The 25725-nt window shown below is 45.9% G+C and overlaps 2 protein-coding genes across 2 annotated transcripts in view; one reads left to right on the forward strand and one right to left on the reverse strand.

The window, feature by feature from the left end:
• The window catches only part of LOC123240672 (zinc finger protein OZF-like), a gene marked incomplete at its 5' end in the record, with an annotated part of 29144 nt that extends 23711 nt beyond the window's left edge, over positions 1-5433 (forward strand). Inside the window, 2 exons of the mRNA XM_044668393.1 lie at positions 3760-3997; positions 5336-5433. Coding sequence (XP_044524328.1) covers positions 3760-3997; positions 5336-5433 — 336 coding nt within the window. The remainder of the gene's footprint in view (positions 1-3759; positions 3998-5335) is intronic.
• Positions 5434-9855: 4422 nt separating this feature from the next.
• LOC123239789 (zinc finger protein OZF-like) lies at positions 9856-24900 on the reverse strand. Its single transcript, XM_044667085.1, has 3 exons — positions 24658-24900; positions 19754-19869; positions 9856-12272 (listed from the first exon to the last, which is right to left on the reverse strand). Exons 1-3 carry the CDS (start codon positions 24688-24690, stop codon positions 10748-10750), a joined length of 1674 nt encoding a protein of 557 aa, XP_044523020.1. The 5' UTR covers positions 24691-24900; the 3' UTR covers positions 9856-10747.
• Positions 24901-25725: the final 825 nt, after the last annotated feature.

Consider the following 25725-nt stretch of genomic DNA (forward strand, 5'->3'; position numbering starts at 1 on the left):
TTTTTCAAGAACGTAAATAAGTCTTTGCATGATATCACATCGCCTTTTCGGTGGGCAGGGCATTGGCTAAAAGGAGGAAAAGAATTTGGAACTCAGAACTTTTTTTAAGAACATTAAGAACAGATGATTACTCAGAGAATAGAGAGCTCAATGTAAGGAATTGAATTAAGGATTCGACTAAATATGTGAGAATTCTAATATGGTGGTTGCTGATTTAAAATATTATATAGCTCAAGTCAAAATGACTTTTAATGGCTTTTTATTTACAAAGAAGTGGAAAGAGTAAAAGTAGAGAAGTGTAAAAGAGGATAGAGAAGATGTCTAGCCTATCACACTAAATATTGCTCTGGTGCTCAGCTCAGCCAGGCAGGGCTTGTTAACCCTCTACCAGAGAATCCAGTGTTCCACCTGTGAGGCCTCCTCCAAGAGGAGATGGCCTCTCCAGTACTAATCTCTCTCCAGAAGCCAAGAAAGGAAAGCCAGTTACTCACTCACCCAAGAGCCAGTCCAAGAGCTAAGGTCCCAAGTTGAAGCCAAGGTCCAAATCATAGCTCCAAGCCACAGTCCCAGTCCAAGATCCTCCAAGCTGAAGATTCAGGCTGAAGACCCCCCCCAGCCAAAGACTTTCAGGACTTTTTATAGTCATCTCCTGTCCCCTTTCCCTCTTCACAGTTGCCAATCACAGCTTCCAAATTGCCTAGCACTGCCCAGGGGGGCAGTGACTGTGGGATCCACACTTCATCCTCTGAAGGTGTCAACTCTTATCAAAGGATTCACAAGTTTCTGATTGATTGGGTTAACAAGGTAGAGCTCTCCAAATAAGTGACTTGTTAATTTTCTTACTTGATAACAAAGTGTTAAGTAGTGGTTAAGTAGAGGTTTCTTAGATTGATTAAAAATAGACAAAGAGAATAAAGAATTCTCTTTCACATCAAGGAGACAAATTATTCTTTAAAATAGATGAAAAAAGAAGCAGCTAAGTGGCTCAGTTGATAGAAAGCCAGGCCAGAGGGAGAGGTCCTGGCTTCCAGTCTGGACTCAGGCATTTCCTAGCTGTGTGACCCTGGGCAAGTCATTTAACCCCAGTTGAGTAGTCCTTACTCTTCTGTCTTGGAATCAATACTTGATGTCAATTCTAAGGCAGAAAAAGTAAAAGGTTTGTTTTTTTAAAATTAAAACAAAATAGATGAAGACTATCAGATGAAGACTTGTCAGACAGGAAAGAAATTGTTCTGCTTGACTCTAGTAGTCAAAACTAGGAGAAATTAGTGCAGGTTTCAGAGAGAGCAATTTGAACTCAGAGTAAAGGTAGGGTAAGGAGGGGAGGAGAACAGATAAACCACTTACCCAACATTTGTATCTGTCCTAACATAAAATGAGTTAACGAAAATTGTGGGTTTCAATTCTCCAGAAGGTATCAAGCAGAGATTGTTTGACTTTTATCAAATACACTGTCAAAACAAATCTTCAGGGATACATAGGAAAGCCAGCGAAAATCCAATCACATTGGTCATTGATTAGTTCAAGTGGTGAAAATCAGTTTCTACTTCATGGAGCTAACTTTACAAACAAGAGAGGCATAGGAAGAACATCAAAATAAACTACCTGTAATTCATCTGAAAGTTCATTGTCTTTACTTGAATCCTGGATGTGGCAAGTTAGAGGTAGAATCTTTTAAAAAAATGAGGGTCTGTATGCCTATTTGTCTCACTATTATCAGAGATTTCAAATATGAGGAGAAAAACTAAGTTTCTTTACAACTATTAGAATAATTTTATATATAAAACCCTCCGCTTGAGTTTGGAAAGTTGAAGCTAGGGAGAAGATTTGATTCTGTGAATCGTGTTTTTACCTTGAAGTGAAGGTTAAGGCATAGAATGGGGTCTGTCATATAGCAGATCCTTAATAAATACTTGTCCATTGATTGACTGATGGACATTTAATTGGAAGAGAATTAAATATTTGAAAGCTCCAGAGAGAAAATTAAGTATTATGAAAATGGGATTAACTCTCCCTTATTTATTCTTTAGATTTTAGCCTTCAGGAATGTAGACACCCCTACTTAATCTTTAAGTGGGGGAAGGAGGAGATCTATGACCCATGTGTGCTATCATGATACAAATCAAAAAAACAACTGACTGCCCCCTGGGCAGTCCAAAGCAAAGTTAAAGCTACCATTGGTTCATGTAAAAGTGAAAGGAAGACACAGGAAGTGCTGCAAAGAACTGTCTTTAAAAATGGTGGTAACTTCCTATAACCAGCTTTTCCCCCTTTGAACTTGGCCTTGGAGGAGCTTGAGGTTGAAGTTTCTCCCTCTTTAAAAGACCGTTTCTTTTGTCACTTCCTGTGCCTTCCTTCCACTTTACATGGACCAATTGCAGCTTTAGCTTTGCTTAGGGCTGCCCAGAGGGCAGTCAGTGGGTTTCTGATTTGTCACCCACTATAGCATACTGTGAATCACAGACCTCCTCATACTTAAGGATAAGTGGGGTATATATACTTCTGGCGATTAAGTCTAAAAGTGGGCGAGGGGAAAGTTAATCCCATCTTCACAGTCCTGAGGATCAAATGAGATACTACTTATAAAGTCCTCAGCATTGTGCCTGGCACCAGCAAACCCTGTAGAAAGGATTTTACTCTTCTCTTCCCGCCACACCCCAGCAATTGGCTGCCCTCCTCTTGTCTCTCCCCACTACTCCCTCCTCCACACTCTTGCCAAAGTCCTTTGTCTAAAGCACAGATGGGACCATTCACTGCACCAATTAAGCCATAATGTGGTCCCAACTTCTTTCTAGCCTCCCTGGATGCCACTCACCCTTCTGCCTTGTGAGGTCCAACCACACAGACCCTCTTTCTGCTTCTCATCCAGCATTTCAAATTCTGTCTCCTCCTCAGTGGGAAGGACAGGATGGCCCTTCTAGGCCCCCACACATGGGACAGGCTTGGATAATTAACATTCCTTCACTAAGGTTTCATTGTTTTATTCACATATCCTGCCATGCAGCCCCTGAGGCGCTAACAAGAGTAGGTGCAAGATCACAGGGCTTTCACCTGAACTCCTGGAAGGGGAACAGGGACAGAGTCAGGAAGACCCGAGTTCAGACACTTGGGGGCTGTATGACCCTGGGTAAGTCACTTCATTTCTGTCTCCCTCAGTTTCCTCATCTGTAAAATGGGGCCCCTCCCAGGTTCTTCTGAGGAATGGGTAAGCCTGGCACACCCCCTGCCCCTGGCTCTGGGCACTTCCTTCCCAGCAGTAAAAGGGACACACAGAAAGGTGGCCTGGAGCCCAAGGAAAGCAGGGACAGGAAGTGGAGGGTTGGGGTGATGCCCCGATCCTCCTCTGCTCCCCCTGACGATCCTCCCAGTCACTACTCCTCCGGGGCTCTGAGGGGGCTGGACCACATTGACAGGAAGAGCCACCGTTTTCAGAGCGCCCTTGTGTGCCTGGCAGTGTGCTAAGGGCTCCACAATCATGCCCGCCCCCTGGGAGGGACAGAGGAGGAACCTGAGGCCATATTTGAACCCAGGTCTTGCTGACTCGCGGGCGGCCTCCCAGAGCCTGAGCCATGCCACAGGGATCCGTGCCAAGCTTGGGCCACGTCTTACAAGAAAGAGGGCTGGGAAGGGGCTCCCCCAAAAGAGGTGGCACCCCGCGAAGGACGGCCCTGCCCGCCTTCCGGGGATCCGCCGGAGCGGTAGCCACGGGCGTGAAGGGTATCCTCGCCTCTCCCCCAAAGGCCCCCATCCCTACGCTAGCGGCCCCTCAGCCAGTCACGGAGGCCCAAGCGGGGAGGTCCCAGCGAGGTAGGGCAGGGGCTGCGCCTGCGCGCTGACTTCCGGCGCGGACTGGAGCCACGCCTCCCTTCCCCCACCCACCCACCCGCTGCTGAGGAACGAAAAGGAAGATGCCTGGGTGGGGGTGGGGAACCTAAGCCAGCCTCCCCACAAGAGATTCCCAGCATGCACTGGGGCTACTACCAGGGGAGGGGCCGTGGTGCGTGTAACCTTATAGAGCAGGCATTCTGGGAAATGGTGTCCTCCCATCTTGGGTCCTGGGGAGGGGTGGGGAGCGGTTGAGAATTAGAGCCCCGGTGGGAGGGAGCTCCGGCCTTCGCCCCTCTCGCTCCCTCCCTCGTGTAAGTGAGGAATTGGGGTCCATGAAGGATCACTAAGCACCCATCTTGGAAGGGATCTGGAAGCCGACCCCACGGAACCCTGGGAGAATCCCGTTTGGGAGGGGCCAATCACTTCACGGGACTGGACTGGGCCGCTGGGCAGCATTCTTCCTCCTCTGGCGAATACTACGAGTAGGACACAACACTGTGAAACTTGGAAAGAGCTGCCTTAGAAACAGACTGACAGGAGCATCTCCTTTCCTTTGCCCCTCTTTAAAAGTTGGCCCATCCCTGGCCCGGCCCTTTTCCCCCTGTTCCCTGAATTTAATTTATCCTTTAATAAAGCCCAGATGGTTTATACTTGGAGCCTGGAGCAGTTACACTGAGGGGGGTGCCTGACTCCAGCTAGGGGGTGAAGCTACTTGTACTTGGGATTTGGGGGGAGGCTTGTCTCCCCAGGGCTGGCTCTGGGGGTGGGGAGTGGGATCCCACCCATTAGGGTCACAACTGAACCCCAACACCTTCCTTCGACATCCCCACTATAGCTCTGCCCGTTTGGGGAACTTCTTTGAGTTTATTCCCTCCGAGGACTTCCCCCGGGTTGGGGGTGGGTTGTTAGCTCTACTGGTCCATTGAAAGCTACGGGGGGGGGGGGGTGTCTAGATTTTCCCCCCCCCATCAATACTCACCCTCATACACTTCACCCCACCCCCACCCCGATTTCTCCTTTCTGGTTTTCTTCCCCCTTACGCTGGGGATTTCCTGAGGTCAGCCTGTCCTGGTGCATTTGGAGCCTCGGCCTGCAGGATTGGGCCAGGCACACAACAGGCGCCTAATAAGTGCCCACTGAATCATCATATTGGTCGATCGGTCCTCCCCACAACTTGAGGAGGGGGTGCTAGGATCCCCTCTTCTGACAGAGAAAGAAACTGAGGCAGGGGACAGCAGCTTACAGTCCAGGGCCCAGGCCCAAGGTCCCCTCCCACAGAGCTCTCTGAACATTCTGCTGCTCCTTCTGCTTTTGGGGGGGATCCTGGGGCTCCCCAAAGGAGGGACCCACCCTATCCCCAGTTGGAAGAATCTGGTGACTTGGGTGCTGCCAAGTTCCTGGGCCTGAAACTAGAAGGACCTGGGTTCAAATGTGGCCTCAGACACTGCCCAGCTGGGGGAGCCTGGCCAAGGCCTTTCCCCTCAGTTTCCCCCATTGTGACATCCAGAGAACCAGAGCCTGAGCCCAGGGGCTGTGGGGAAGGTGGTCCAGAGTGGATCTGGGGGCAAACAGAGCTGCTTCCTCTGGGTGGGACTCTGGGCCTAAAGCCTGAGGCCTCTGGGCCAGCTCAGGAGGGTCTCCTTCAGCAGCGCCCCCCAGCCCAGGAGGCCCAAAGACCCTTCAGAGGCCTGGAGGAGGCCCAGGAACTCCCCTCCTGCCCTTGAGGCCACAGAAGGCAGCAGCAGCCTCTGAGCCCAGGCTCTGACCCCTGATGGACAGAGGACAGTCTGGGGGTGTCTGTGTGTCTGTCTGCAGGGCTGCTGGGCTCAGGCTGTTCAGACCTGACTCTTCTCCCCTTTGGGGCTTTCTGGGCAGAGAGGCTGGGCAGCTTTGCCATGTCCTTTTGCAGCCCATTTAACAGGGAAGGAAACTGAGGCAAGCAGGCTAAAGTGACTTGTCCAGGGTCCTGCGGGGGGGGTGATCTCAGGCCTCCCTGACTCCAAGCTCTGGCTGTGATAAACCACCAAATTGTTAAAGATCTGTGAAGGTCCTCTTTAGAAAAAAAAAATGTTCTTTTTCTAGGCTGAGGGCCTCACGCAGGAGAAAAGAGCCATACACTCTGTGCGCCCTAGAATGGAAGGTACCAAGTCAGAGGACGCAGCTCATACTCTTGACGAGATACAAAAGCTGTCCTGAGCTGCTGAGTCTGGCCATCCTTGACAAGGACTCCAACAGCAGCCCAACAGGACTCGGTGATGCCAGACGGAGGGCTGCTGCCCCAACACAGTCACCACACTGTCTGGGCCAACCCCTTCTCCTTCCTCTTGGACCCTGGCCTCCCTGCGGGCTGATCCCTGCCCCTCCTCAGCAGTCTCCTGGCCTTCTTCCAGCTCTCCCCCTTCCACACTCATCTTCTTCCTCCCAAGGTCATGCCCACCCACATCCCTGCTGGTTCTCCCAGCCATTCCCCCTCCACCCACAGCCCTCCCTGCTTCAGGCCTCCTCATCCTCCACCTGGACCCCAAATCACCCACCTCAAATGAACTCTCCTCCAACCTGAGAACAGTAACCCACCTTGGCCTGTCTCCATTCGTGACCTGCCATACCCCAACCCTAACCAGGGGCTCTTCCCCTCTATCTCTTTATTCTTCCCTATGGAACATTCTCTCTCTGGAAGGCAGCTGGATCCTATGGGGGAGCTGAGGCTAGGAAGTCAGGACAGAACTTGGAATACTCTAGAAGACAAAAGATATTCGCTTATAACCAAGAATAACTTTCCCACCAAATCTAAGTATAATCCTATAAAAGGGAAAGATGTTTATTTAATGAGATAGAGGGCTTCCAACTATTGCTTATGAAAAGGCCAGAACTGAATAGAAATAATGAAGTTCAAAGACAGACAACAGGAACAAAAAAAAGGAAATATAAATAAAAAGTCATTAAGGACTAAAGGAAAAACTGCTTAGCTTCTAATATGGGGAGATGCTATATGTGTCTTCTTTGAATATTTGAGTGATAGGAACGGTTAGATAAAAATGTCTGGGAACGGATCCCTAATGTCTTAATGATCCCAAAAGAATGGAAAGGCAAGAAGGATGCAGTGGTATAAGGGGGGTGTGGGGGGTAAGAGGGAAGCTTAAGGAAAGGAATCTCACATAACTGAGATGCATAGGTAGAAGTCCATCCAACAGAGGACATTCAATTAATCAAAGGCAGAAAGCACACATGGGGAAATATTTGGATACATAAATACATTTCACTAAATAGAGAAACAGGGAAAAAAAGTCAAAGAGGGAATGAGTGGAGGTAATTAACTGAGAGATTTATCTTAATCATAACAAAGGACATACAAAAACATTAAATCTCTTTTCACAGTAGACAAGAAATAGAAACTGAGAGAATATCCATCAGTTGGGGAACAGATGAACAAGTGGGTGTATATGAATTAGATGGAATGTGACTGTTTTAAGGAAAGATGAAAGGGATGATTTCACAAACACCAGGAAAGATTTTTGTAAACTTATAAATAGTACAGCAAGGGGCATCTAAAGGGTGCGATAGAGCCCTGAGCCTCAAGTCAGGAAGACTTGAGTTCAAATCGCAATTGAGACACTTCCTAACTATGGCCCTGGGCAAATCACTTAGTCCTGTTTGCCTCAGTTTCCTCATCTGTAAAATTAGAGAAGAAAATAGCCAACACTCCAGTATCTTTGCCAAGAAAATGCCAAATGGAGTCACAAAGAGTCAGACATGAAAGAAACAAATGAAGAACAAAAAAAATAAATAAATAAAGATGAAATTAGAAGAGAAATTGTAGAGTACAGAATACATCAAATATTACATAAAAATGACCAAGAAGAGTTATTTATATCCAAGATATGAAGAGAATGGACACTCATGGATACCAGGAGTCATTGCCAATAGATGAGTGCTAAAAAGACAGCCAGAAATGACACCTAAAAATGTTCCAAAGCACTGTTTAAAAAATAGTCATATGAAGATATTTTTGACATTTCTTGGCAAGTCTTCAAAATTTGTGAAAAAAGAAAGTGTTAATATTTGGTTTTTTAGATTTTGAAATTCACAAATGTAAAATAAAATGAATATTTTATATACACCCTAAAAGATAAAAGAAGATTGCACATGAACCAAATTCTAATGTGCATAGCTTGACTTTCCTTTGGAGTAATTAAAAAAATTCAATAAGGCACTTTCAAAGCTGTCCTCATCCCTTCTGTTCTATTGCATATATTAAAATCCAACAATTTCCTTCATTACTTTTTGGCAGTGGGGAGTGGAGGAAGAGGAGTGAACAATCCTATTCCTGGTCTGTCTCACACTATTCTCTCCTGCCCAAAAGTGAGAGGAAAGAAATTGCAATGAAAGCAAATAGTCAAGCAAAATCAAGTCCCACAATGTCCATTTCCCAAAATGTAATTTTCAATGCACATCTCATATCCATCACCCTCAGATCAGGAGACAAGTAGCACAGATCTTTGTAAATCCTCAGCAATAGTGGGGGTTCAAGAACAGATGTGTGATATCTTTCCAAATAGCTGGCTTTTAGATTGCTGTAATTATCACTAATTTACTCCCCGTAGACTCCATTGGTTCATATAACTCTTCCAAGATTTTACTGAAATTGTATCTTTTTATGATATAGTCATGTTGTACCACTCATATGCCAAATTTTGTTCAGCCATTCTTTATATACCTGTATGTAATCTGCATCTCTTCTTTATATTCCTTGCATATGAGGCCATTAGGAGGGAAACTTGCTGGAAATCTGACTCCCTTTAAATGCTTCTCTTTTGATTTTAGATGCATGATTTTTTCTGAGATAAAAATAGGACATTTTTTTCCTATGATCTTCCATCCTTTGTTTATAACTCTTCCACTATCCAGAAACATATCTTCTTCATGGTTTCTTTCATTTATATGAAGTGACCTTTTATATCTCAGTCATCTATTCATGAGCTAATCTCGGTCTAGTGTCAGATGCTAGTCCATATCTATTTTGTCCCAAATTACTTGCTAGTACTTTGCAGTTCTTAATGGTTAGTAAGGAATGGCATGTAATGGGGGTCTTGGGATTTATAGAACACACGGTTACTATACTCAATTTCTTTTGCAGTTTACACATTACTCATCTCTTCAATTTCTCAAGATTTTTATTTCTAAGTAGGATAGAATAGCTTGGGAGACCACTGCTTTTCTAGTCTAATTTCAGATTTGTTCCTGCTGGGCCTCCTTCCTGGAACATTGGAAGAGGCTGTGGAAAGAGACCCATGAACATACTTTTTTTTTTTTTTTAAACTCTTACCTTCTGCCTTAGAATCAGTGGTAAGGGCAAGGAAATGAGGCAAAGTGACTTGCCCAAGGTCACACAGCTAGGAAGTGTCCGAGATCAGATTTGAACCTAGGACCTCCCATTTCTAGGCCTGGCTCTCAATCCACTCAGCTGCCCCCTCCATGAACATACTTTTGATGAAAGCACGTATTTAGAGTTGGAAAATTACAGAAGCCACTGAGGCCCATCTCCTCATTTTGAAGATGGGAAAAATGAGATACCAGGAGTGTGTTCCTTATCCAGTTATAGAGCAGGCGAGCATTTGAATTAGGATTTGAACTCAGGTTTTCTGGTTCCAAGCCCAGACCTCTATCCTTTACAAGCCTTCATCTACACTGTTCTGAAATATCAATTTGCAATGAAGGAAAAGTGACTAAACTATCCACATGTTTAAGCCAACTGACTTTACTATGAAACTTCTGATAAAAGGCATTATATTCATTTAAAAAGCTAGTATTTCTACTGTGATTGAAGTCTTGTAAAGCATTTTACAAATATGTTCTCATTTGCTCCTCACATCAACCCTGGGAGATAGGAGTTATTCCCATTCTACAGATAAGGAAAATGTAAGTTAAATAACTTGCCCAAGGATGTAGTTAGTAAGTTTCAGGGACCAAATTTGAATTTGGATCTTGTGGCTCCAGGTACTGTATTCTAGCTATTGAACTACCTAGCTGCTTAAAGAAAGCATTACAGAAATAAATGATCAACAGCACCAAAATATTTATAGGAGGCTTTTTTATGCCAGCAAACAACAGGAAATGAAGTGAGTGCCAATCAACTGGGAAATGGCTGAAGAAGTTACAGTATATGAATACCATGAAATATGAAGGAGGAATGATAAATATCAGGATTTCAGAGAAAAATTCATTACATTTGCAGATCTATATGCACAGTATAAAATCTGGAATATTTAATGAGGTCTCTCATATTGGGAGATCTAATAAAGTCTGTGCTAGAGCAAGAGGCCTTCCCTTCTTAATCAGATCCATAAGTTTTATCCCCAGTATAATGTCTCCAAGACACAGTCAAGTATGAGGCCTTTTGACAACTACTGTTTTTATAAGCCTTTGATCCACTATGAATATTCTGTTGTCTACAGATCTCCCTATTCATATCTCCTTGAGAACATTCATATGGCTTCTCTCCTCTATGAATCCTCTGATATAGAGAATGCCTTCTGATATTAAATCCATATAGAACTTCTCCACAGAATGATTTTTCTGATGTAGAACAAGCTCTGTACTCCATTTGAATGCCTTTCCTCATTTATTACTCTGATAAGAATTCTCTCTAATATGATTACTCTGATGAGAAATAAGAGGTGACTATTGTCTGAGGGCTTCATGACATTGATTATGTTCCTCAAGGTTCTCTCTAGTTTGGATTTTTTCATGTTCAACAAAATGAAATCCATGATGCTCAGGAAGCTTAAACTGTGGATTCTCAGATGTAGGTCTGTGGGAACCTGATTCAGAATCTTTCTCAGCTGTTTTTTTCTGATGTTCTGCAAGATTGCAATCAAACAAAAAAACCTTTCAACATTCACTATGTCCATAAGGTTTCTCCTCAGTGTGGATTCTCTGACTGATGTGCAAGACTGGAGTTCCATTGGAACGCCTTTCCACATTGACTACGTTCACAAGAATTCTCTTTTTTATGGATTCTCTGATGGGCAATAAGATGGGAGCTCTGAGTGAAAGCCTTTCCACATTGGTTACACTCATAAGGTTTCTCTCCAGTGTGGATTCTTTGATGAGTAGCAAGATGGGAATTATTTCGGAAAGTCTTTCCACATTTATCGCATTCATAAAGTTTTTCTCCAGTGTGAATTCTCTGGTGTGCAACAAGATTAGAGTTCTGTCGGAAAGTCTTTCCACATTTATTACATTCATAAGGTTTCTCTCCAGTATGGGTTCGCTGATGTGTTGCAAGACTGGAGTTTCTTGTAAAAGCCTTTCCACATTGATTACATTCATAAGGTTTTTCTCCAGTGTGGATCCTCTGATGGGCAGCAAGATGGGAGGTCTTTCTAAAAGTTTTTCCACACTGATTACATTCATAAGGTTTCTCCCCAGTGTGGATTCTCTGATGTATCGAAAGATTAGAGTTCTGTCGGAAAGTCTTTCCACATTGATTACATTCAAAAGGTTTCTCTACTGTGTGGGTTCTCTGATGTGTAGCAAGACTAGAGCTATTTGTGAAAGCCTTTCCACACTGATTACATTCATAAGGTTTCTCTCCAGTGTGGATCCTCTGATGTTTAGCAAGACTGGAGAGGTATCTAAAAGCCTTTCCACACTGATTACATTCATAAGGTTTCTCCCCAGTGTGAATTCTCTGATGTGCAGCAAGGTCAGAATTACGTTGAAAAGCCTTTCCACACTGATTACATTCATAAGGCTTCTCTCCAGTGTGAATTCTCTGGTGGTGCAAAAAGCTTGATCTGGAGTAGAAGGCCTTCCCACACTGATTACACGCATAAGGTTTCTCTCCAGTGTGGATCCTCTGATGTGTAGCAACATCAGAATTACGTTGGAAAGCCTTTCCACACTGATTACATTCATAAGGCTTCTCTCCAGTGTGAATTCTCTGGTGGTGCAAAAAGCTTGATCTGGAACAGAAAGCCTTTCCACACTGATTACATTCATAAGGTTTATTTCCAGTATGTATCCTCTGATGTGCAGCAAAATTGCATTTCTGCTGGAAAGTCTTCCCACATTCATTACATTCATACGGTTTCTCTCCTGTGTGAATTCGCTGGTGTATATCAAGACTAATACTCCATCGGAATGCTTTTCCACATTCATTACATTCATAAGGTTTCTCTCCAGTATGAATTCTCTGATGGCCAATAAGGACTGATTTGTAGCAGAAGGCTTTCCCACATTCATTACATTTATAAGGTTTCTCTCCAGTGTGAATTCTCTGGTGGCCAATAAGGTGTGATCTATCAGAGAAGGCCTTCCCACATTCGTTACATTTATAAGGCTTCTCTCCAGTATGAATCTTCTGATGCCTAACAAGATCTGAGTTCCAACGAAAGGCCTTCCCACATTGGTTACATACATGTGTTTTCATTCCAATATAAAATCTAGGATGGTAGGAAACAGATGAATTATGGGTTAAGGTTGTTACACCTTCATTACATTCATAAGGTTTCTTTCGTGTATGAATTTTCTGATGGTTCTTGATCTTAGAGTTCTTGCTAAAGGTCTTTCTTTCTTCATTATATGTAGAAAGATTTTTGCCAGGATAATTTTCCTGATGTCTACTGAGGTCTGAGCTCAAGCTAAAGGTCATTTTCTGTTGACTACTTTGATATATTTGCATTTCAGGAGGATTCTCATGTGACTGAATAAGTTCTACCTGTTCAGTAAAGCAGTCCCTATGTTTACTATACTGAAAACAGTCATTTCTTGAGGTTATCTTCTTACAGTGATTTAGGACTGAAAACTGGGTGAAGCTCTCTCCCCCTTCAACAGATTGACAAGGATTCTTTGAATTTTTATCTACCTTGATATCAGAGTCACAGATTTCTCTGAGATTGAAGTCACAAAGACCATTATTCATGAATCTAAGCTGACAAGATTCTTCCAAAGAAATGCTCAGGTTGGCAGTAGTCTCCTTCACTTTAAATCTGGTCACTGCATCTGAAAAAACAAAAAGCCAAACACAAATATCTGTATCAACACACATATAAATAAATGTATCTTTTTTCCTCTGTTCGCAGAAAAGAAATGGATTTTTATTTTATTGAATCAATCAAAATGGAGGGTTTTCATACCTAGATAGGCAGAAACAATCACTTGAAAATGCCAATAGTTCAAATCAGCAATATGACTTAATTTACAAAGAGCTTCACATGCAATACCCTTGGATCTTCACAACAAACCTACGACAGAGGCCAGGCAGCATTCTCCTTACACTACACAGCTCAGGCCATGAGCCCATGATGACTGAGTGACAGAGTCCAGATCAGTCAAACAAAGGAACAAGAAAGAAATTCCTTCCCTTCCTTGCAGCAAACTCCAGGTCCCTGGGGAAGTCTCTGCGGTCATCATCATCTGCCTAACCTGGCTCCATGGCTCAGTCCACAAGTTCAAAAAGACTAAGTAACCTGACCCAAATCTCTGCAGCTGAGACTAGAACTTAAATCCTGTGGCTAGGTGTGTCCTTCCATTGCACTTTCTATACTTTCTTCAAATGTTTTTTGTTTTCATTTTACTTTTTATTTTGTCAATCTCAGTTATCTTCCTACTTTTTTGTGGTGATCATTCTGATGCAGTATTATGTGGATATTCTTTATTGATATCACATACTACATTAAGAAATAGGTGTAGTATTTTTAAGTGTAATGTAATAAAATTCAGTGTTATATCCAACTTATATTCTATTAAGACTGATATTTTGCCATTTGTTGCACATATACTAAACATTCTGTAAGGGTTAAATTAAGGAGTTCGACAAAGTGAGGAGAGCAGTTTAACAGAAACTTTGTTTAAGAAAGTACAGATAGAAAGATAGAAAAGAGGAAAGAGAGATTATTAATCCTATACCCTATAGATATACCTAAAATTCCTAATACTACCTAAAATTTCCTAAAATTATCTCTGTCTTCTCAGGACAAGTTCTTCTGCCTGGCACTCTACAAATTATTCACTAACTACCTAACTCCCTAAAATAATAGACAGCCACCACTCACTCACTCCTTCAATCAGTTTTCTATAGCAGCCCAACTTTCAGTAGCCAACTGCCAACTGCCAGCAGATCCTTGCCTCAGAGACAGACCTCCTGCTCTCTAGAGATCTCAGAGGCAAAAAGACCTTCAACTGTCAGCGGCTGCTTCTTCTACCTACTCACTGACCAAATGTCCTCCCTAATTTCCTGTCAGAGGGTCTGCTACTTCCTCTCCTGAAGTCTTGGTCTCTTTGGTAACAGAATCTTCCACTCTGACTTATTAACTCACTAAACCTGTCAGTTCTGATCTAATTAGAAACCCTGCTCTCTAGCCTCTTAAGGAGACAGAGGAAGAGATTAAGAAAATCCCTTTATATCATTATCTATTAAGTCATTAAACATAATAATGTCCCCTGTGAACTCTTTTAAATTTTTTTTCTTTTTCTATGTCTGGGACCACAACATGACTGCCAATCATTTTTTCTATTCCTCTGAGGTATAACAGATGCTGTTTTAACCTACCACTTAAAGACAGTCCTTATCCACGTATCTTCTAAAATTTATCTTCACTGACTACAAACTGTCATGATCAGTCATTAAATAGTTTTGCTGTTCATGTAGTGATCATATCAAACTCTCCACTTTTAAGTGCAACAAATTCTTTCAGTTTCTCAACCTGACATCAAATTGTTTCCAAACTGCCAGATTGGTTTGACAGACCAGTGCAAATCTATTTCCAATGGATGGTCAAAGGTATGTACAGACCCTCATTTACTTTCTGAACACTGCACCAGAATAATCCTCTCATTCCAAGGATATTTTTTCATTTCTTCTCATCAGTATTATGATCAAAACATTGAGAAGTTACAAATGTTTGGGCTCTTCCAGTGCAGATGATGAGCTCTTTGAAAAACATGATCACTAGCAATGCAAATAACAAACTATCTTGAAACCATAATAGACCATCACAAATACCCTCTAAAAACAGACCTTACATTACCTTTCAATGCCTTGTTAAGGTTACTCTCTGACTTGATCTTCTGTTTATATCACTATTCTTCCATCTAGTGGATTTTTAAGGGAATTGGTTGGCAACACAGGTTGGTCATTTCACAGTGTTCCTGTGACTGTATAGCCAGTGTGCCAGTGGTAAAAAGAAGAAACTTATGTCTGAAGAGGTCTTCTTTACAAAGGTTGTTTTATACATTTAAAATACAATTGTCGTTAACCAAAATAAAAACACATCTTTAATGTGGCAACTAGCCATTTTGTTGCTTGGTCTGGGGGCTAAAAACAAAATGGGATTTTCCACCTCTCAACAAGAGAGCTTGTTAAATTCTCCTAGAGTTTTCTACCATGTCCATATGTGAGGAAGCACTTTTACTGTATTCTGGTTATGAATCAAAAGACAGCTGGTAACACATTGTATGGAGAGTTAGACTTAGCCATCAGAAAGATCTGAGTTCAGGTTCCATCTCAGACACTTATTGGCGCTGTGACCCTGGGCAAGTCACAACTGCTGACTGCCTGTTTCCTCAAATGTAAAATGGAGATAATAGCAGTTCATACATGTAAGCATTGTTGGGCAGATCAAAAGAGGAAATGTCAATAAAGCACTCAGCCTACTAACTGACACATAGGAGGCACCATACAAATGCTAGCTGTACTGTCTTTGCTGTTGTTGATTGGGCTTGATGCAGAACCAAATTGAAGATGCAGTTTGTCAGGTGCTGAACCAAATACTGTAAACTTTCACTCGGAGAAAAGAGCCCAACTTTGAAATGAATTTCATATATTATGTTTCCTTCAACATCTTCCAATAACTCATTTGATTAAAAATGCTATTCCTAGTCAACAAAATTTGTAAAATGCTGTAATGAAACCATGCCGTTACAGTAAACATAAAGACTAATTGGGTAAAAAAAAAAAAAATTCTTCCACAAAGCTCCATCTTAAATTTTTCTAATTGAGAGTAGAATTAAATTTTATATTTTATAATTATGCAGTGAAATGGAAGCATTCATTTGAAGCTCTAGAGACAAAAGTTACCTAGGTCATTCTCACCATATAAATGCCAAACGTACAAAATAAAAATGCATAAATTTAAAAGAATATTATGAGTAGTAGATTCAATGCTAGGGAACTAACCAGAGAACACTCATCACCGTAGCTTGTCCAGATCTAGTCATTCCTCCCCAACACTGATTTGATTTGCTTCCCCCTATGGACTCAGCTGAAAACTTGTCCTCCTATTTTACTTAAACAATTAGACACATCAAAAGCTCTCTCACCTCCTCTGCAGCTCCCATAAACCCAAAGTCTTCTTTTCTTCCTTTGTCCTGGTCTTCCATAAAGCGGTGACCCTTCTGATTGCCAAGGAAAACCCCTTCACAGACATAAATGATCCCAGTCCATCCTATCACCTCCTGTATCGTCCTCATTTTTTCCCTATTCTTCAATCTCTCTTTCCCTACGCCATAAATAAAAACAATGTCTCCCCAATCCTGAAAAAAAAAAGCCTCATGTGGTCTCCTCATCCCCACCAGATACTGGCCTCAGAGAGGGCTGTCTCCAAAGTGTGTTTTCAATTATTTTCCCCTTTCTACAAAACCCTCTTTAATTTCAGCTCCCAATTTCACTGGTCAGCTGAAGCTGCTCTCTGCAGTTAGCCATCCATCATCCCCTGACTGCTAAATGCAAAGTCTCTTCTCCATCTTCATCCTTCTTGAACTCTCTGCAGCCACTCATTCCACTTTCCTTGACGCTTTCTTCTTTCTAGGCTCTGGTGACAATACCTTCTCCTGATTCCCTTCCTAGGATGCACAAAACTAAACCCCCTTCTCTTTCAGGCTTGGGGTTTAAACTTGGGTCCCTCAGCTGCTTTAGGATTGCCTTGAAATCTTTGAAGGAAGCCAGCTTTGAGAAGGAGTTTCTGCTGTAAATGTCTGAGTTCTGGGCCCTGTGGGGAGTCGTAGGTCAGGGATGAGGGATAGTCACAGCTACTCCCAGAGGAATCTCCACCAGATAGCAGGAAGCTTTGTTTCTTCCTCACGTTGTTCTAGGCTGTTAAATCCCTTCATTCTTTGCTCCTCTCCTTCCTTCTCAGTCACCCCTTACCTCATTCCCCTCCACACATGCAGTGATCAGTGGGACAGGCCTCCTTTTGTCCCTTGACCAGGACACTCCATCCTGACTTCCTGGATTCTCTCTGGCTGCCCCTCAGACTGATGATGCTCCTCTGGCTTCCCTCAAGTCCCCCCTAAAATCCCTCATTGCACACTAAGTCTTCTCCAGTCCTCCTTAGCTCTGGGACCTTCCTTCTCTAGGTTGCCTCCAAAGTAGACTGGTCACGGTGGGTTTGTACATAGCTGTGTCGATGTTGTCTTCCCCACTAGATGGGAAATTCCCTGAGAGCAGGGCTTGTCCCTTGCCTTTCTCTCTATTCCTAAGGCTGATCACAGGGTCTGGTGCTTAATGAAATATTTATTGACTTCAATAAAGTCTAGGGAAAGGTTCATATTGGATAAATCTTTCAATGATTTTAGGAGAGTTCTGTACCCCACAATTTCAAACAATAACTTCTTAGAGGCTCACAGATTTATCACTAGAAAGGAACTAGAAAGCCATGGAATCCAACCATCTCATTTAATACATGGGGAAACTGAGATGCTATACAGTTCAGTGATTTGTCTAGGATCGCACGGCCGAAAGGAATTCCAAGTGAGGTCTGCCTACCCCAAGTCTGGCATGAATTTCACTACATGCAACCCATAGATACTTTAGCATAATAGCCCTCACACAACTGCTTTGATCTCACTCACCTGAATAAGAGTTCCTTGGGCCTTTTTGCTCCAGAATCCATGGTGTTTTCCCTTCCTGAAAAGAGATCAAATCTTCTCTGGCCACTGGAAGTCCTAGACATGGGAAATAAGGAGAGGATGAGGATGGAGAGAAAATAATAATCTGGTTCTCCTTAGGGAAGAGGAGCATGCAAGCAAGGACCACAGGCTAATTCCTAGGATTCTTCAAGCATGGTTTCCACAGTATCAATTGTTGTGATCTTTGAAGAAGGGATCATGGAATCATGCAGCCAACTGGAAATCAGAAAATTCCATCTTTGGATATCTCTTTCAGGGGATGGGCAGGTTCCACAGCTTCCCTTATTTAGAAATTAGAAGCAACTAGCACAATGTAGTGCTAAAAGCCCTGAGCCTGGGGTCAGGAAGCCTTGGTTTCAAATCTGGCCTCAGACTCTCTTAGTAGCTGTGTGCCCCAGGGCAAATTATTTCACTTCTACTTGCCTCCATTTCTCAATTATAATATAGGGATAATGATAGTATCAAACTCACAGAGATGTTGTGAGGATCAAATGAAAAAATATTTATAAATCACATAGCACAAGGGGCACCTAGGTAATGCACTGGATAGAGCACCAGGCCTAGGATCAGGAGTGCTTGAGTTCAAATTTGGCCTCAGACACTTCCTAGTTATGTTACCCCGGGCCATCACTTAAGTGTGACCACCACTTAACCCCAATGGCCCAGCCTTTACCCCTCCTTGTAATTAGAAAAGATACTTAGTATTTATTCTAAGACAGAAGTTAAAGGTTTAAAAAAATAAGATATCAGAGCATAGTGCCTGACACATAGTAGGTATATATAAATGCTCATTCCCTTCCCTTCCTTTCCCACCAGCTATGATAGAATTTGAGGAAACAATGAAGAATAAAGATAAAACTGCTATAAGATTAAATTATTTCAGTATCACTTCTTTATTGATCCCACTTACAATTAATTCATTTTGTTCTGTAACTGCTTTTGTCCTGTAACTGTTTGTGTCATGGTTCTATATCTCTGAACTTGGTTCAGAACCCAGCAGATATGTAATGGATTAAGTTTTAAAATCTGGCCCTCCTGCTCATCACTGGTCTATTCTTGTCTCAAGGAACTTAGCGATCATGGCGGGATGGGTATGAATACCAGGGGTCAGGCTGGATAGCTTCACACTCCCAAGTCATCCTTGTAGGGTATCTGGTATGCTGTCCAAAAAGTCCGGTCAGTTATCATTGAGACGTTGCAGATGATCTAAATCAATGACTTCCTATTAGTTGTAGTGAAGAAGAACACTATCCAACTTCCAATGAATCACATCATTCCCTGCACCTTACAGCTCTGTAAGCACTCATGTTGTCCTCAATTCCATAATGTCATCTACCCTGTTCTTTATTTTGCCCTGTCCCCAAAATACATAAAAGGGGAGCTGTCTGACTACTCGGGCTCTCTGCCCAGAGGCAGAGCCATAGACCCTTTTAGTGGGAGGCCACATGCCCCTACTAATTAATGTTATTGTGCTCTGAGAATTGCCTCCATTTACCTTTTTATTAAATTGCACATAAGATATCAGGCAGGATTAGGAGCAATAAGGTACAATTTAACCCTCGACAACTAGAAAATGTTTCTAAAGCTTAGGTCCATTCCACAGAGGAATGGGTTGCCCTGGCAGGTAGTGGCTTCCCTTCACTGCCCATCCTCAATAAAATAAATATAATAAAGTGAGCAATTTTCAGGGATTTTGTAGACAAAATTCACGTCTAAGGTTAGCCCCGACTCTGAGATTCCATAATACTAGGCTGATTTTTAACCTGAAGTTACCTAAACCAGGAAAGAGACAGCTTCAGGAGCAACAGAGAAAAGCTCCAGCTTCCCAATACAACTCTCAAAGACCTTTCATAGGAAAACCAGGTAGAACAGGGCTGCAGAAACCAGCACTTCTGCCTTTCCAATAATTGATAAGGCTCATACCTCGCACACTAGGGAGGGAATAAAGACATTCCTTTGATGGTAGATTCAGTTAGGGGGGGGGGGGGGGGGGGGATGGTCCTCACCCACAGAGAGCAGATTTTGAGATATTTCCAGCATGACCTCCCTGTACAGCTCTTTCTGAGAATGGTCCAACAGGCCCCACTCCTCCTGGGTGAAGTCCAGAGCCACATCCTTCAATGTCACCAACTCCTAAACCAGCAAAAGTTACAAGATTTAGAGCTGAGACTTCAGAACTCATGATCCAACCCTCATCAAATGACAGGAGAAAAATAAAGAACAGAAGGGATCTGCCCCAAACTCATAAGCTTTATGAGCATCAAAGCCAACACTTGAAACCATATTCAGTGGAATAATGAGAAAAGTATTTCGTATTTGAAGCAAGACTCATGTTGGAATAATAAAAAACTGGAGAAATGTCTTTCTATGGAATGTTTCTTCCTTCCGGGAAATGGAGTCCTCCCACCTCGGTCTCCTCCCCTTGGGATTAGAAGGGGGAATCTGAATTGAGCCCTTAGACCCTGGGGAGGGGGGGGTGTCCTTCACCCCACACCCCCTTTTCCCTTTCCTGTCCTGGGACTCTTCCCCTTACACTGAAAGCTCTCTGCCTATCCTGGTGTATTTGGAACCTCAGTCTACGGAATCAGAAAGAAGTCTGTGGAGAAGTCAGAGAAGGTGAGGTGAAACTCCTCATCAGAAGTGTCATGAGTGATATGGTAAAATTCCATGAGCAATTTGGGGCAAGCTAGCAGGTACTGTGTATTCTGAGAGAAAAACCCAAAACATTACCAGTGATCAATGATGAGAAAGCAGAGAAGGGCCTTCCAGGTGGCACAGTATGTAAAGCAACAGGCCCCAAGTCAGAACTTGAGCTCAAATATGGCCTCAGACAATTCATAACTGTGCAACTCTGGACTCGTCGCTAAACCCAGTTTGCCTAGCCCTTGCCCTTAGAGTTACTGAGTAAGACAGAAAGGATTTTTAAAAAAGAGAAAACAAAAGCTAATTTCCTAAAACGCTGAAATAAATCTTATCTCAATGAAAGCATGAAGATTAAGAGATAGTTCTTAAAAGCTGGGCTGAACAGACTGGTATGGCTGTTTCCATCAAGTGAAGAACAGTTATCAATTGTTTTGTTGAGGGTCTGAGGTGACATTGAGTATGCTGTGTCACTGCCAAAACAGTTTATGTCTTTGCTTTGTGATTTTTACTTGATGATGGCACCGATTTCCTAATTTTTGTATTTCGTTATACAGAAATGACTATGGCAGAGATACCTATCATTCTATTAAATGGGGTTGAAGATTAAGCTAAATCCCAAGGACATTAACAGTATATTCATGAGGAACGACTTCTCTAAACCGGAACTAGAAGTCTAGATTGTTGGTGATGAGGAGTTAAGAGAATGAGTTAAGAGGGAGACTGAGAGCCACCACCGAGTGGCCACGTTGACAAATACTATGATATCTGGCAGGCGTTATCTATTTTCCCAAAATGTTTGGCCATTGCAGTTGGTCTCTGATGTTCTGCCACTTCAAGTGGAAAGACAGGATGCACTTTTTCAGAGATTCTTATTCTGGAGGCCTTCTGATGTCTCATCTAGGTATCATGTGTGATTCCTGCCTCTCACTCCCTCATCCAAGAATTCTACTACTCGATTCTATTATTTTTCACCTTGATCATGTGGACAAAATTCTCTTTTTACTTCTTTATCATGTGGATTTGTTCTTTAACTTATACTCGATTTGTAATGCAGATTCCACTTATAAGTCGCTCTGTGATCCAGCGCCTCTTTTATTCCTGGCATCACTCTGCCTTGGAAACATGAGGGCAAAAACATACAGTCCTTGCTCAGTGGGACAGGATGGTCACTTCCAAAAGCAACTCCCTTTATTATAGGGGAATTTCTAAACATAATTCGGTGGCTCCCCAGGCCACTTGAGATCCCCAAGGACTTACAAAGCTTTTCTTTTTCAAGGGTCTTGGGAGTCCCCATTCTTCGCTGCAGCATTTCTCTGTAGGGACGTCTCCGCCCTTTTATTCATTGGTAATCACTCCCACCAGAAGCTCCTCCAAGGCCTTCTTTCCCATCCTCCCCTGCCTCCATTTAGGGAGAGTTGGCCCCATGACTTCTCCATCCCGTGCCCCAAGGGGCTCCTGGCCTCGGTCCTCTCCCTCACCCCTAACCCACCCCCTTCCCAGCTTCCCCATTTCCACTGGCAGCTCTTAGTGGTAGTGCCCGCGGCAGGTCCTTAGGATTGCCTTCACTTGGCAACAGATTCCACTGGTTAATGGAATGGATCCCTTCATCTCAATCCTTAGCCATCGGGAAGGGATAGGGACGGTGATGGAGGGTGGCAAGCTTGGCCTTTATCGTTTTATTAACTGAGGTGGTGAAGCCCGAGGGCGAGGCCCAGCTGCACCCGGCTGAGCAGTGTGCAACCCTCTGAGCCAGGGGCTAAGGCAGAGGAAGGGAGGGATGGGGTGACCTCCCGGCCCCCTCCCGCCACGGTCCTCCCGGCTGACACCCCCTCCTTACCCCTTCTTCCCTCTCCCCTCCCCCCAATCCTCAAGGAGCCACCCCTCCCTCTGCAGGGTCCTCCTCCCCCCACCCTTCTTCCAGGACCATGAGGGGGCTGGGCTACACTTCCAGTAAGAGCCAAGGCGCTTCGGGGGAGGGAGGTCGTGGTTCTGAGTTTTCAAGCTGCTCTCCTGGGCAGTGCCTCGTCTGTTCCGCGCCGGCCCGGTTCTCCTCTGGCTCAGTCTGAGCACGCCGCGCCCCCCGCCCCGTGCACATCCGCTGTCCCTCCCGTTCTTGCACATGCCCTCCCACGTTCACTACCTCCAGCCTGGTCTATGCTAGTCTTCAGACTTCAGAAGTCCCAGGAAGGAGGGGGTTGGCGAGCCGGATCTACGCTTGCGCGCCGGTTTCGCGCCTGCGCACTGACTCCCTCCCCTCTGACCAAACTGGGTTCAAGCACCAAAACCTTGTTCCCTCCCGGAAGCTGCGCCGGGGCAGGTGAGATTCCCAGCATGCCCTAGGGCTGCCACAGGGGATGGGCTATAACACATGGCGTGACGACGCAGGCATTGTGGGAAATGGAGTCCTCCCGCCTCAGGCCCCTCCCCCTGGCATTAGACAGGGGGATCTGAATTGACTCCTTAGACCCTGGGGCTGCAGCCTTGGCCCCACACCCCCTTTTCCCTTTCCTCTCCCTGGAAGCCCCCTGAGGACAGCCTGTCCTGGTGCATTTGAAGCCTCAGCCTGCAGGATTGAGCCAGGCACACAACGGGCACCTAATAAGTGCCTACTGAGTCATTAATTGATCCATCCGTCCTCCCCACAGCCTGGGGAGGGGACACTAGGATCCCCCTTCTGACAGAGAAGGAAACTGAGGCAGAGGGCAGTGGCTGACAGTCCAGTGCCCAGGCCCAAGGCCCCCCCTTCCCACAGCTTCCCCTCCTCTAGGGATCTCTCTGAACATCCTACTGCTCCTTCTGCTTTGGGGGGGGAGACCCTGGGGCTCCCCAAAGGAGGGGCCAACTCCATCCCCAGTTGGAAGAATCTGGTGACTCGGGTGCTGCCATCCTGGGCCAGAAACCAGCAGTCTCTGAGTTCAAATGTGGCCTCAGACACTGCCCAGCTGGGGGATCCTGGCCAAGGCCTTTCCCCACCCTTTACCTCAGTTTCCCCCATTGTGGCATCCAGAGAATCAGAGCCTGAGCCTGGGGGCTGTGGAGAAGGTGGTCCAGAGTGGATCTGGGGGCAAACAGAGCTGCTTCCTCTGGGTTTCCTGGGACTCTGGGCCTAAAGCCTGAGGCCTCTGGGCCAGCTCAGGAGGTTCTTCTTCAGTACCGCCCCAGCCCAGGAGGCCCAAAGACCCTTCAGAGGCCTGGGGGAGGCCCAGGAACTCCCCTCCTGGCCTTGAGGAGGCCACAGAAGGCAGCAGCAGCCACTGAGCCCAGGCTCTGAGCCCTGATGGACAGAGGACAGTCTGGGAATGTCTGTGTGTCTGTCTGCAGGGCTGCTGGGCTCAGGCTGTTCAGGCCTGTCTGACTCTCCCCCTTCTTTGGGGCTTTCTGGGCAGAGAGGCTGGGCGGCTTTGCCATGTCCTACAGCTCATTTGTCAGAAGAAACTGAGGCAAGCAGGCTAAAGTGACTTGTCCAGGGTCCTGGGGGGGGGGGGGAGAAGGGGGTGATCTCAGGCCTCCCTGACTCCAAGCTCTGGCTGTGATAAACCACCAAATTGTTAAAGATCTGTGAAGGTCCTCTTTAGAAAAAAAAATGTTCTTTTTCTAGGCTGAGGGCCTCACACAGGAGAAAAGAGCCATACACTCTGTGCGCCCTAGAATGGAAGGTGCCCTGGGCTGCCCAACTGCATCCTGGGCTGCTGAGTCTGGCCATCCTTGACAAGGACCCCAACCGCAGCCCAACAGGGCTCGGTGACACCAGACAGAGGGCTGCTGGCCCAGAGCTGACACCACACAGCCAGGCCAACCCCCTCCCCCTCCTCTCCGACCCTGGCCTCCCTCCAGGCCGATCCCTGACCAGGACCCTCCGGCCCCTCGCTCGGCTCCTCTCTCACACTGGCATGGTCTCCCTCCTCCACGCTGGCCTCTTGGCCTCCCCTCCTGAAAACCAGACTTTCCTGGTCCTTGCCCCTCGGAGCTCCCGTCTACACTGCCCAGAGCTTCTCTGCACAGACCTGCTCCTGGGTTTCTCCCTATTAGACTGACCTCCTAGGAAGGGGAAGGGGGGAAGGGACTGGCTTAATTCCTTCCTCTGCAGGCCCGGGAGGGAAGCACAGTGCTAGGCACAGGGGAGCCCCCTGTAAGGGTTGCTTGACTTGCCCTAAGAACTGGGGAAGGGGAGGGATTCAGAGCTCCGGGAGGCAGAAGCGGGAGGAGGGACGCCCTGCTGTGAGGGGGCGGAGCCTCTTCAGCCCGGCCGGAGCCCCTGGGGAGTGGGGCTGCACTCACCCGGGAGGGGCGGCTCTGGGTCCCCGGGGCCATCTTCTCTGGCTCCGGGTTCTGGTCCGCGGCAGGACGGTCCGGGGCGGGAGGCTGTGGCTGCTCTTCTTGAAGTGGGCACCGACCTACGGGAACGACGCGGGGAGAGGCCTGAGAGGAGATACCCCGCCCTGCCCTCGGCGGAGAGACTCCACCCAACAGCCGAGCGGCGGGGAGGGTCCGGCCGAGAAGTGAAGTTGGTCGGAAGAGGAAGGCGGCTTCCGCCCTCCCCTCAGAGCCGAGGGGCCGAAGGGGCTGGAGATCGGGCTGGGGTGGGGCCAGGGAGCGCCTCGGAGCTGCCCCTGCGTCGGAGCCAATGACAGAGCTGGGGAGCCCCCCGGATCTTGGGGCGAGCCTCAGGGCCCCCCCGCGTCCCTCCCGAGTTCCGCGGCACACCGGGAGGTCCCGCAGCTGGGGCCGTGTGGTGAAGGTGGGGAGCCCCCAGGACCTTTGGGGCGAGGCGGGGATCCTGGACCAGGGCCGGGGGCTGCCCTTCCGTCGTCACGGATGTAGATAAGCAGGATCCCCAGGCCCGCCGCCATTTCCTCTCACCTCTCCCTCTCCTTTACTGGCTGCGCGACTCCACTGTGGCCTTCCGCGCTGAGGGGCTGGTCCTCCCTGGGCCGCCAGGGGGCGCCATAGTACACTGGTCCTCCCGTCCGACCTCTTACATCCTGAGATATTTGTCAGGATAAAAAGAAGGTGGGGGGCACCTACAGGCCTCAAACACTTCCTAGCTGTGTGACCCCGGACAAGTCACTTTAGTCTGCTTGCCTCAGTTTCCTCCCCTGTCAGATGGGCTGCAGAAGGTCATGGCAAAGCTTCCCAGCATCTCTGCCCAGAAAGCCCCAAAGGGGGAGAAGAGTCAGACAGGCCTGACCAGCCTGAGCCCAGCAGCCCTGCAGACAGACACACAGACACCCCCAGACTGTCCTCTGTCCATCCGGGCTCAGAGCCTGGGCTCAGCTGCTGCTGCCTTCTGTGGCCTCCTCAAGGGCAGGAGGGGAGTTCCTGGGCCTCCTCCAGGCCTCTGAAGGG

Source organism: Gracilinanus agilis, chromosome 3 (assembly GCF_016433145.1).
Source record: "Gracilinanus agilis isolate LMUSP501 chromosome 3, AgileGrace, whole genome shotgun sequence".
NCBI lineage: Eukaryota > Metazoa > Chordata > Mammalia > Didelphimorphia > Didelphidae > Gracilinanus > Gracilinanus agilis.

What these genes read in the sequence shown, in the direction of transcription:
- LOC123239789 (XM_044667085.1), bottom strand. Translation starts at nt 24,690, where the DNA reads ATGGCCCCGGGGACCCAGAGCCGCCCCTCCCGG. An exon ending in CCCAGAGCCGCCCCTCCCGG is followed by an intron (nt 19,870 to 24,657) that starts GTGAGTGCAGCC and finishes TTGCTGGTTTAG; the next exon opens with GAGTTGGTGACATTGAAGGA. An exon ending in CTGGAAATATCTCAAAATCT is followed by an intron (nt 12,273 to 19,753) that starts GCTCTCTGTGGG and finishes CTACCATCCTAG; the next exon opens with ATTTTATATTGGAATGAAAA.